A 12,561-nucleotide genomic window follows, 5' to 3' on the forward strand; every position below is an offset into this window, starting at 1 on the left:
TATGTTTCCCCACCCCACCACCATGGTCCAGCTACACTGTGCTCTTAGGTACTAACTTGTTAAGCCCTTTCCTGCCTCTGGGCCTTTGCATTTGCTGCTCCTTCTGTCCAGGATGCTTTCCTCTGCTTTTCACGGGGCTGGATCCTTTTCACCCTTGGGTGTCAGCCCAAGTATCACTTCCTCATACAGAACCTTCCTTGTATACACCCCCTCTAAACCCGTCACTCTCACATCGTCTTATTTTCTTCCTTCAAGGCCCTTACTGACCCAATGATGATCTTGTGCACGGTTTACTCTGTTTCTTTTTCCAACTAGAATATGAAGTTCTGGTGAGTGCAGTAACTTGCCTGTCTTGTTCACTGCTGCAGCCCTAGCAAATCGCCCAGGCCTGGCACATAGTAGGCACGGGGAACTATCTGATCAATGCCTGGGGCTGAACCGTCCTGTGCCCATAAGTCCAAGACAGCGCCCCAAAGCGAAACTCACACCCAGTCTCTGGCTGGTGGAAGAGTTGGCGTCCTCAGAACCCAGCTCACTCCTGCAACGCTGAGCCCAGCAACCCAGATTTGCTGGGCCTCCAACATCAGGCAGAAAGGCCCTGCTGCTACTCTGGACCACCGGGAACCCCCGCTGGGAAGTTCCACAGGACTTCTGTGCCAATTTTATAAGACCTCTGGAGGGCTATACCAAATGCCTCGTGGAATTACTTGTGCCCTCCAAGAATGGTCCAAGAAGTGCCTTGGATGATGGACCTTGGGTTCAGATGCAGCTTGTGTGCCTCCCGTGGTGGCATGGGGCGGGGGCACAGGCGGGGCTCCATGGGGGAAGAGACAGCTTAGCTCTCAGCCGCAGCGGACCTAAGGCTCATGAGGCTACGACAAAAATGACAGCTGTTGGTAAGACATGACCTAACGCTCTGGATCTTCCACAGGCACAAAGAGACTGCGTGTCGAGCAGGGAAGCTAGGGCCAGGCCGGGGTGGGTCAGGCCCTGCACTGTGGTGGGTGTGGCGCTTCACCCTGCACTGCTGCGCCTAGGCCTGCCGCCCTGCTCACCATGTCAGACTGCGCCTGCGCCCCCCGCTCCCCCCCCCCCTACCCCCCCCCACCCCGCAACCTGCCTCACCCAGTGGTCAGAGGCTTACCCAGGATGAATGGTCCAGCTCTCTTTGCATTATTTCCGGAAATGCCACCTCCTAGAGCCTTGGCCCTGGCTGACGTTTCCCCAGCTCCTCTGTCCGATGCTCTCCGCTTCATTCTCAGCTCTAGACAAGACACAGAAGAGCCCTTCTCACTGAGCAAGTCAGCGAGTTTCCTCACGCGAACTCAGCCTGCAAGTCTGACTTGGGGATGCGTCACACAGCTGCTGCTGCTGTTCCCGCTGCCGCCGCCACCTCCTCCCCCTCCCGGAGGAGCATCAAAGGTTCTCAGTGACAAAGAACCACAGCTCCTTTCCTTTCCTTGGCATTAATCAGGGGCTCAAGGGGAATGTCCTTCCAGGCAGCATATACTGGCTACAGAGGTGGGCAGCCAGCCCATCTCAAAGGGGCCAATCAGATGCAGAGAGGACACTGGCTTTGTGTGGATGCAAACTGAGGTCCCCGAGAGACCACCACAGAGACAGAGAGGAGAGATGGCCTGGAAGTGGCTGTTCCCAAGGTGAAGTCTTCCCCCCAAATACCTGTAGCTGAATGGCCTGAGGTGCTGAATCCTGGGTCCCCCTGCATCCCCACTGGTCCGATCTCTGGGGTGTGGGATGGAGGGGGCCCCGGAGGACTCTCATGCCCACCAAGTGTGAGGATGGCTGCCCCGAGGATCTTCTCTCTCAAACTCCTCTGACTCTTAGGTCCTCTCTGATGGAGGAACACCCCAAAGTTGTCATGGGGGGGGGGTGTTACTTTTTCTTCTCTTTCTCCTATTTTCAAATTTTTCTTGAATGACTTTTAAGAAAAACATATATTGTGCATTTAAGAGCCAGTTAAAGGATGCACCTGGATGTGCCTGGAAATCCCTATCTCCTCCAGGGTTAGGAGGAAAGATGGACACAGGAGCCAGATTCTAAAAGATATTAACCTCTGGATGTGGATTTAAAAAGACAAGAGTTGCTCCTTCCAGCCGCCTGTAGTTAACAGCTTGGGAAGGCAGTGTCCTGGACGGCGGGGGGGCAAGGACACAGATGTACACGGATGAATGGGCAGGGAGGGCAGAGGGTCACAGGGGTGCCTGGGGAAGGCCAGCTGCCCAGTCCTGAGGAGGGGCCCTTGGCCCTGAGGGAGCCCAGGGAAAACCCTGTGGAAGTGATACTCAAGTGGGCTGCGCAGGGGCCAAGGTCACTCCAGGCAGGGGGACCTGGGTGAGCAAACCCACACAGGTAAGAAATGGCACGTAAGCAACCAACTCCAAGGAGTTTGTGTTGGTGGAGCGTATGGCCTGAAACAGGGGGTGGTGAGAAGTGACCCAGAGAGAGGGACAGGGGCCAGATCTAGGGGACCTGATGGCCAAGTTAGGAGTGTAGCCTTTATCCTTCCATAAAAGGCCTGGGGGACACCGAACCCCAACTTCTATAATTTTTTTCTTCATACAGAAGTTATTGGCATTCCCCGCAGAAATATTAGAAAACACAGATATGCAAAAATAAGATTAAAACGTACCCATAATCTCAGCACCCAGATGTAATCAGAGTTAACATTCAGGCAAACCATCCTGTATGTTTACGTGCACACACTTCTAGTTTTCGTTATTACAGGAATTTGGACCACACTGTGATACCATTTTATAAGCTTCCTTTTCTCCCATCTAAAATACATTATGAGGGTGAATTTTATGGTAGGTGAAATATATCTCAATAAGGCTGTAAAAAAAAATTATGAACAACCTTACATGACAATATCCTGAAGCATCACTTGAAATATCTACCCGGTCTCCTTGGTAAGAATATATCATAGTTTATTGGTCCACACACCCATCAGGACATCTAGGGTTTTTTCCCCTATTTTTTTATTAACTGTTACACACATACAGCTTGACATACTTGTCTCTCTCCCTCAGGATTAATTCCAAGAAGGGGAACTGCAGGGTCAAATGGAGCACACGTTTCCAAAGATGCTTGACATACACTGCCAAGCTGCTCTCAGGGAGGCTGTCCCAATTTATGCCACATTAGTGGTGTGGGCGAATAAGTCCCAGAACCTGCACTAGGACTGAATATAATTTTTAAGAACTGCCAATTGATGGGTAATAAAAAGAACATCATTGTTTAAATGCCTACCTAACTCCTCAATTATTCACGAGGTTGAACCTGTTTTACATACATACTGGTTGCATGCATTATTTCTTCCACAAATCAGTTCATATTCTTTTTCCATTTTTTACTGTGTTGAGTGTATTAGTCTTATTGATTTTTAGAAACTCTTTATATATTAAGGCTATAGCTGACATATGATGTAGTTTTTCTTAATGTTTTAACATTTTGCTAATTTAAAAAACGGTGACATGCTTATGTAGTCAAATAGCTCTCTTTTCTTTTAGTTTGTTTGCCTGTTATTCCTGGAAGGCCACCCCTAATCTGAGAACAGGTGCACATTCACCAGTTAGCTTAAATCTTCACATGCTGCCATTCTGGCCCTTATTCTAAACCCTGAGAGCCTGAATCCAGCAGTGAAATGGAATTCAGGAGAGATAGCCTGGCACACCTCTGGTCCAATCTACCAGGCCTGCCTCTCATCAAGCCCCTATTTGTTTTCAGAGCTATGCCACTGAGGCGCAGACCCATGACTTCATTCTGAGAGTAACTAGGACCATGTAACTCAGTAGGCCTTGATAGCTCCCAGGTGGAACAGAAGCCACAGTTAGGCTTGGCCATGATTTCTGCCAAAGAGGCTTATGCCGGACGCAGATTCAAGATCATTCCTACGAGAAGAATGAAACTGCTTCGAGAAAAATCTTAAAAAGCTGGACAGTAATGTGTCTGGAACAGTGTTCTTGCCCTTTGCCTGGTTGACTTCTCTGCATCCTTCTCAATTTAAATATCACCTCCTCAGAGAAGCCTTCCCTGATATTTCCACCGCCACTGGGTCCCAGCACTCTATTGTGGAATTTTTGTTCACAGAATTTTCCGTATTTTGTGATTATGTATTTATTTGTGTGTTTATATGCTTAATGTCTTCTCCCCACCACTAGACTAAAAATTCCACAAGGAAAAAAGATATGTGTGTGTATATGAAACCACTCTACCCCCATACATATAATATATATGGGGTACAGTGAGGGGTACAATGGTTTTACATATATATATATATATATGTATATATATATATATGTATATATATACTGGTGGTGGTTCTTGCTGGGTCAGCAGCCCTGCGCTGGAGCTGCCCCTGCCCTGGGAGATGAGCTGGTTTCCCTCCCATTCCGACCATCTTTGCCATCTTCCCTGGAACACTAAGCCCCCTCTCTCCTCCTGGTTCCCTGGAGAGCACCGTGGAGCCTCCATCGTATCTGTGTAGACACTGCCTGGACGCCTCCACACAGGCCTGGTCTAGACAACAGTTTGTCGGGAGCAGCTGCAGCACAGACAATGAGTGGGCTCAGCCTGACCCCACCCACCCCACTCAGGATTCAGCTCAAGCAAATGGCTTGGGAACTGCTCCAAAATGTAGGCTGACAGAAGGATGGAAGCAGACGGGCAGGGAGAGGGAAAAGATGCTGGCAGGGGAAGCGGTGGCAGGGCTGTTTCCCTTCCTGAACATCCATTCCTGCCACCAGGGCTGGGGGAGCAAAGGAAGCAGTGTGAAGAGGCAGGCCTGGAAAATGGAGAGCCGCTAACAGGCTCACTGGAGGGGTGAGCAAAGACAACCCCCCTGGGGATAGACCCTCCTGTCCCCCGCACCCCCACTGATGTACAGGGAGGATGTGCCTCACCCAAAAATCATCCTGACGGGCTCTCTTCCAGAGACACACCTACAAATGGTCCACAAATGCTCCCATGGGGAAGGCTGCTTTGAGGGATCCTGGTTTCACAGTGAGATCTGCGAAGTGAAAGGTCCGGCTACCCTGGTCTAGAAGGACTTGGGGCCAGGCCCCTCCAGAGACATTAGTCCTCAGGCTGGGGTGAAGGACCCTGGCCCAGTCTGGCTAAGGGGCAGCCATTTGCCTGGTATTTCCTGGGCCTACTACTCAGCTCCCTGGTAACTCAGCAGTCCTGGCTTAGAAGTCTCCCGAGCTTTCAATCTGTCAACTATTCCATGCACTACCCTCCCAAGTTAGTACCGGTTCCCTTAGAACCTGCACTCACCAGGAAGCTCAGTGAGGCAACAATGGGGGTGAAGGGAGGAGGTTAGGAGGCAGGCACTGAAAGAGAACCAGATTGGTACCCCCCATCTGCAAGCTGTGGGCCTCAATCCTGAGAGCTGGGGGTTCACTTGCTTGGGCCAGCATTGGAGGGCCAAAGCTCTGTGACAGCCACCATGGCATGCCCAAAGGAGGGGGATGCCTGCCCTATCCTGTCTATTTGGGGCTAAGGTCATTTCACTCTAAAGCTGTTGGGTGATGTCAGCCCGGCTCTCCCAGAAGACAACAATGGCTGGGCCATTAGCAACACATAAGATTCTAAGGCCCATGGTGCCAAATCCAGTGTGACAGTACACAGGACAGCTGGGCGGGGTAGGGCCAGGCAGGGCACTGTACGGCAGGGCATGGTTCAACATGGTGGATATACCTACTATCAACCCCAAAAGGAGGTGGGTTGCAAAGAGAGATGGTGCTGAGGCCTCCCCAGCTCGGTCTTTCCTCAGTTCCACCTACCATGAAGCAGTTGAAGCCTGGCCGAACCAAGGAGGGGCCCATCACTCACACCCAGAATCACCCCCTCCACTCAGGTATGCAGACGCCCCATGCAGCGGACATTCACACGTGCACAGAGCCAGGGGGAGCACCCCATCCCCCTGCAAGCATGAGAGGCAGTGATGGAGCCTGCCCACTGTGCAGAAAGTTCTGCACTCCACCTTGTCCTGGGCTTCCTGCTGCAACTTCTGGGTTCCTGGAGAGATGGGTAACCCTGCACGCAAACCAGTCAAGGCAGAGTGCAAGGGCAGTCCCCGCAAGGAGCAGGCAACAGACCCGGGCCCGGTGCACTGCTTGCTGTGCGTGCGTGCGTGCGTGCGTGTGTGTGTGTGTGTGTGTGTGTATGACAACAATGGCAGCTGGTAGCCACAGTTTGTTAGCAGCTTCCAATGCCTGCTAGGAGCCAAAGGACTGTATCTACACTCTAGGGTCAGGCTTAGCCGATGGTGTCGAGATTCAAGCTGTCCCTGTCAGCAGCCCCTACACCCATTCCCACGTTTCCCGGCTCTGTCAAAACAAAACGAACCAAACAAACAAATCAAAAAATTCCCTGAGTTGGGCAGACTTCTGTCTTCTGGACTTTACCTCTGGCTGTGTCTACTGAAGGCAGGGACCCGCACCACTGGGCAGCCCACCTGGCACTTAAAAGTGAGGGCAGGGCTCCCACCCATCCCTGGCCTCAATCCTGTTTGCTACACATGTGTCAAGGGTCTGTGTGCCTAGACCCACATTAGCCCTGGAGGGAGGGAAAAGAGTCTCGGTTGACAGGACACTAAGGCGACAAAATAACACGGTTAGAGCAACGTGTGTTAGTCTTTTTTCACAGCACGACACAGAACCATTTGTATGACACTTGGGGGTGAAAGAACAGGGGACCCCAGCTGTCCTATGCCTGGCCCGGTCACCCTTCGGCTGAAGGGAACACCATCTTGATCCCCATTACCCACACTGGCTGGGATCCTCAGACTCAGTGCAAGCGTTTAGGAGTAAGTCCAATCCGGTGTAAACCCCAGCACCATCACTTGATAGTGATAAGATCTTGGACAAGTTACGTATTCAGCATCTACAAAATACAGAGCACAACACCTACCTTAGGAAGTTGGTCTAAGGATTAAGTAAGATAAGCCATGCAATAGTACCTACCAGCATACTGTAAGCATTTGGTAACCTGTGCTATTATTAGCTTCAACACAGTAGCTTTGTATCTCTCCTGCCCAAACCGAAAGGGATTGTTACTAACTGGGCACCGAATGGGTGTGTGTGGTGGGGAAAGAAGGCAGAAGAGAGTACCCAGAGTGAAGGCTTAAGAGACCTTGAACCTGCCATTGGGCTGTTGGCCTAGCACTGAAGGCCAGGGGAGTCTGATGGCCAGCCCGAATGACACACTCAGCTCAGCGTGGGGAGGGGAGGAGGCCCAGGGGGCTAGCCGAGCTGCTGAGGAGGGGCGGGGTGCCCAGCAATAGGAGGGCAGAGGCAGACAGCACCTCATGTTCTTGCCTTATTCTGTTCACGGGCCTAGGGGGGAAGCAGAGGCTGGAACAGCAGCTGGCAGTTATCAACTCGGGGCACAGTAAGGGACTGTCCAGGATGATGAGGCCGCCCCACAGGGATCCTCTGTCATGATCCAGTGGAGGGGTGGGGAGGAGTCTGGAATTGAGACCTAGTGCCTCTAGTCCAAGACGTGCATTTGTCAGAATGACTGAATTCTATAATTAAAAGATCTGTGAGACTCACTGTGTGTAAATATACCTCAATTAAAAAAAAAAAAGTAAGCTGCAACCTTAACCAAATGGCCAAAGGTAATATCACCAACACCAGAACTGACATCGTGTAACTCCTGATAAAATCACAACTTACGTTATTATCATTTTGCCCCAAATGTGTAACCGGAATGTGATCATGAGACAAACCCAAATTGAGGAACATTCAACAGAACAGGCCTGTGTGCTTCAAAAACATCAATGACTGATAGTTAAAGGAAGAATGAGGGACCAGTCTGGATTAATGGAGACTAGAGACAAGTAAATGCAGTGTGTGATCCTGGGCAGGGGGGTGGTCTAAAGGATATGACTAGGTAACTGACAAAATCTAAATACGGACTGTATCGATGTCAATTTTCCTGAATTTTAAAATTGCTCTGTGGTTACACGGAAGAATGCCCTTGCTCTGAGGTGACAGACGCTGAAGGGTTTGGGGGCGAAGGGTCACAATGCCTGCAATTTACTCTGAGGTCAGAGACCGGAGAAAGTGCAAGCCACTGGACGGAATAGTTCCTAAGGCCCTGGAGGAATCTGTTGTCCAGATTCACGAAGGGACTCCTTGTGCCCACAGTGGCAGGATGCGGGATCTCACCCTTGTTGGGCAGAGCCAGGCTGGCATGAACAGGAGTTCAGTCTTGAACGACCCTCTTCCGCCCCTGCAAACGCTGTGCTAAAGGGGAAAAGGAGGCTTTTGTGCAATCTCTAGGTCTGCCACCTGGTGGCGTCTTTCTGCAGCACACTTTCATCAAAGGGTTACTGCATCAGGTGCACCAAGCAGGGGGAACCTCTCTTGTGGCTGATCAGGGAGGATGCAGGAAGGACTCCGGGAGAAGGCCCCACTTCAGCTACCTGTGTAAATGGGGCTCAGACTAACAGATTCTAGCACCTTGCACGTTCTCCTCTGCTCCGGGACCTGGGCCTGCAGGGTTTCTGTCTTCGTGGCGGGGGTCCTCCGGTGCCCTTCTGGTCTCAGGAAGAAACCCTAACTCCTCAGACCCAGGCGAGCTCTCCGGCTGCACTGCGTTAGTAGGCCCCCAAGATCCACCCACACCATATGACTCACAATTCCCTGAGTGTGCCATGAACACCCTCACCCTGCCCTCTTCTCCCTGGTTGGCTCATCCTTCTCCCTCCGTCCTCACTCTGAGTCCTTTCCTCCTGCAGTTCCCAGAGCACTGAGCAGACCTCTGTCCCCTCCCACTGTCCTGGAACCATGGTATATCTGACTTCCACCACCCCTGAGGGAGCAAGTCCAATTTACCGCTGCTTCCCTGCACCCTGCCCGGGGCCTGGCACACTGCTGAATGAGAAAATGGACTGCAGAACTGTTTGTTACGTGCCCAGAGTACATTAAGGACCATATTGGGGCAGGGGACAGGGATGACCCAACTGGACGCCAGGTGTACGGATGGATGGTCCACCAGCTCATGGCAGGAGACAGAATCGAGGGTCAGGGAGACAAGGGGTCACAGCTGCACGTAAGTGGGCTGCAAGATGCTGGGAACCATTTCTCCAGGCAGAGCCCCATGTCAGAAATGCCTGGATGCCTGGGGCAGGGAGGGTTCTGGGCGGGCTGATCATCGGGGGTTGTGCTTCGACAGTGTTTGCTGCTGGAAAGCAGACCCCACAGAGGAGTGACTCGTTCACAGCACATGCCTGAGGCTTGCGCCCGACCCGTCACTGGCAAAGGGACAGACTAGCCCCCTTTTGGCTGAATCCAGTGAAAAGACCTGCTTTCCTGCAGCAAGATGCGGGGCATGTGAATGATAGTTCGTCCTGCCCCTACACACCAGTGACAGGTCCTCTGGGTCCCTCTAGGCTCATGGTGTGAAGGTCCTTCTGCTGGTCAGAAAAATTCCTAGCACTCTTGCTATCCCCAGAAAAGGGCAGTTCTGGCTCAACTCTGCATTTTATGTGACTATACCTGGAAAGAAATACCAAGGCTTGGGGTGAGCAGTGTGAAATCTGAACACATGACCCAACTAAGACCTGTAGATCTGCTTTATAGACCAGACACCCCCACACTAGAGGTCTGCCAATTCCCTCGAAAATTCTCCAGGCTCATTCCTGGATGGTGAATTTCGGACTCGGAGCCCACATGGGAGGCCCACACCCTCACATGAACTCTCACGGCAACTAACTTGCACAGAGCTCTATGGCTTACAAAGCGCTTTCCCGTACATGACTGTAACTGATCCCTCCCACCTCTCCTCAAACACAACTTTTTCTAGAAAAAGAAATTGAGACTCAGAGATACTGAGACCTGCCTGAAGTTACCCGGCTGGTTGTTGAAAGAGATGGGATGTGAACACGGGTTTCCCAACTCTGAATCCCATATTCCTTGTACTTGACCACACTGCTTCCTTGACTGCTCCTTCCCTCCTGATGATGGCTATGGTCCTAGGAGTGCCAACCAGAGAGAGGGGGGTACCCTCTGGATTTCTCATAAGCAGTCATTCTCCTGGAATCAGGGAGCTGCCAGCCAGAAAGCTGCAGGTGAGCAGGGAGAGAGGGGCCGTGCTTGTCCCTGGATAAGGAGGTGTTCCCGGCCCCCGAGCAGGTCTCTCTGGAGAGAGGGGCCAAGTCGAGGTGGGGTTACTGAGATATCCTCCCAACAGCCAACCAGGCGGTGTCCCCCAGCCCTCTGTGACCCAAGCATTCTGGAAGCCACCCCCACTGCACCCCAATACTCACATGCAGGGGCTGCTACGAGGGCTCCCAACTTCCTGACAGACCCACTTTCCATCCACAAAGTCAACTCAGGAAACCAGAGGAATTCACAGCCCATGGAACTAAGTGTTTCGAAGCATAGACCAGGGACCCAAATGCCAGGTGGGAGGGCAAGATGGATTTTGAGGTCAGATAGGTCTGGGTTCAAATTCCAGCTTCCATCACTTACTTGCTTTGTTTCCCTGAACTAGTCACCTGCCTTCTGTGAGAGTCATCTACCCTCTCTGGGCCTCAGTTTCCTCATCTGTAAAAGAGGAAACACTAAAGGGCCAGATGCGATGCTGTGGCTGGCTGTGTCATGAGGTCTTTGCTGGGGAAGGTGAGGGGTCTCTGCTCTAAGTGGAGGTAACCTCCCTGGCGACAAGCCTCTCTGGGTGCAATCCTTTTTGAACTATCACTTAATGGGTACCTACTGCCTGCCAGGAACCATTCTAGTGTCTTCCTAGATTTTCTTTCCTTCTCACAACTTGATGAAGTAAAGATTTCCCCCTTCTACTGCTGACCAGCCAAAGCCTAGAGGCCCTGGCCAGCTTACCGGGCCCAGAGGAGGCTGCCTGAGACCTGTTCTCTTCTACTGGTGCTAGCTAGAGTGAACGGAGGCTTTGTGGTCAGCTTTTCCTTTGAGTTTTAATGGCAGCCACCCCGAAGTAGGCATGAACCCTCTCCCTGGGAGTCTGAAGGCTATAAGGAACCTCTCCAGGAACCCACTGGAAGCCATTTGCTTCAGAGCTCAGGATGGAGCTGGGGGATGGGGAGGAGGATTAGTAATCCCTTGGCTTCAGCCAGGACTCCCTGATGACAAAGATTCATGCATGCGCTGTCATCTTCGCTGTTCCAAAACAGTGTGATGATTTTGCTCATTTTGAAAATGCAGGATATGTACAGCTCCAATTTGTCAAGGATACACAACATCACACCATTCCCTAAATGCAGTTGCTTTCCTGCCTCGGGGTTACCGAGTGAGCTGGAGTGAGCTGGAGTGAGCTGGCGGCTTCTAACCAGAGCTTGCTCTCACTGCCCAGGGTGAACCCCGCCCCCTGAAGCCCGGTCTGCTGGTCTGCTCGCAGGCAGGCGCAGGAGTGTGGGAGAGTACCTACCTGCAGCAGCCAGGGAGGAAGTGACTCAGCCCAGTGGGAAGTGGGAGGGGCGGTCAGAAAGAGGGCCCTGTGCCCAGCCTGCTCCCCCTCAGCACATCCGCACCAGACCCATCCTCTGTCGCCGCCTTTCCCCAGCAGGACTACAGTGTGACCAGCGCAGCAGTCCTGGGGGCCAGCGGGGGCCCAAAGACCCCACTGCTCACAGAGAGCCCAGTGTCTGCAGCTCGGAGGTCCAGCTCTGGTCTCCTTTAGGAGGCCAGATTCACATACAAGGAGATTACGTAATCAGTGATGTCCCTCTTCACCCCGTTGCCCTGAGGAAGTCCCCACTGGGCTTCTCTGTGGCCTCCATGACGGCTGGGCGGGGAAGACTGGAGGCGAAAGGCCTCTGGCCAGGAGGATGTGTTCCAGAGTGATTCCGGGAGGAAAGGCTCCAGGGCTGTGCACACACAGGTGGACCTATAGGCCCCTCTGGGGCAAAGACAAATAAATGGAAGAGAGACCAGTCTCTGCAGATGGGGCAAAGGGCTTCACCAGCGGTCACTCTGAGCGCCACGAGAGCAGAATCCAGGGCAGCAATGCCAGTCCTGCCACCAGCACACCCCTCCCAAGGGCCTCCGGAAGCAGCTGATGTGACAACAAATAATCCGTCACTGTGTGTGGGTGTCAGAGGAGGAAGGGACAGACTTAATAGCTCTTTCTCAGGCCGTGCTGCTCTGGTATCTCCCATCCAGAGAAGGAGCCTGGGGAAGCAGCCAAGCACACTGGCTCGGGAGGCATTCCTGGTGGCCCCTTGGCTCTGTGGGGGGCCTTCTGCCTTGCGCAGTGATGGCAGACCAAGTCCCTGACAGCTCTCCCCTTTCATGCCAGCCTGCCCTGCTCCTGAGGGGACCCATCCTCAGCTCAAACCATCAGTTCCTGCCTTGTGCAGTGACTCAGCCGGGGAACAACGCCTGCCACGGGGTCCCACATGGAGTTCAGGTTCTTGCCACCCACAGTGGCCCCAATCACGCAGGGAGAAAACAGCAAGTGACTGCAGGAAGGCTGGCTGAGTCTGAGAACCACCCTTTGTGTCCACTGTGCAACCTGAATATGTGCTTCTGTGCTCCACGGTCCCCTCACCTACAGGAGGGG

The 12,561-nt window shown here is 52.6% G+C and overlaps 1 protein-coding gene across 4 annotated transcripts in view; it reads right to left on the reverse strand.

The window, feature by feature from the left end:
- STK40 (serine/threonine kinase 40) overlaps positions 1-12,561 on the reverse strand; it is a 40,608-nt gene that overhangs the window by 18,736 nt on the left and 9,311 nt on the right. For 2 of the 4 annotated variants that reach the window (XM_045476744.1, XM_045476743.1), the window contains exon 2: positions 1,145-1,264. In XM_045476744.1, the coding sequence (XP_045332700.1) occupies positions 1,145-1,256 (112 nt within the window). In that variant the 5' untranslated portion in view covers positions 1,257-1,264. Of the gene's footprint in view, positions 1-1,144; positions 1,265-2,650; positions 2,672-9,982; positions 10,136-12,561 lie in introns of those variants that run through there. The other 2 variants (XM_045476745.1, XM_045476742.1) reach the window with 2 other exon arrangements.

The sequence above is a fragment of the Leopardus geoffroyi genome, chromosome C1 (genome assembly GCF_018350155.1).
Source record: "Leopardus geoffroyi isolate Oge1 chromosome C1, O.geoffroyi_Oge1_pat1.0, whole genome shotgun sequence".
NCBI classification, from domain to species: Eukaryota; Metazoa; Chordata; class Mammalia; order Carnivora; family Felidae; genus Leopardus; species Leopardus geoffroyi.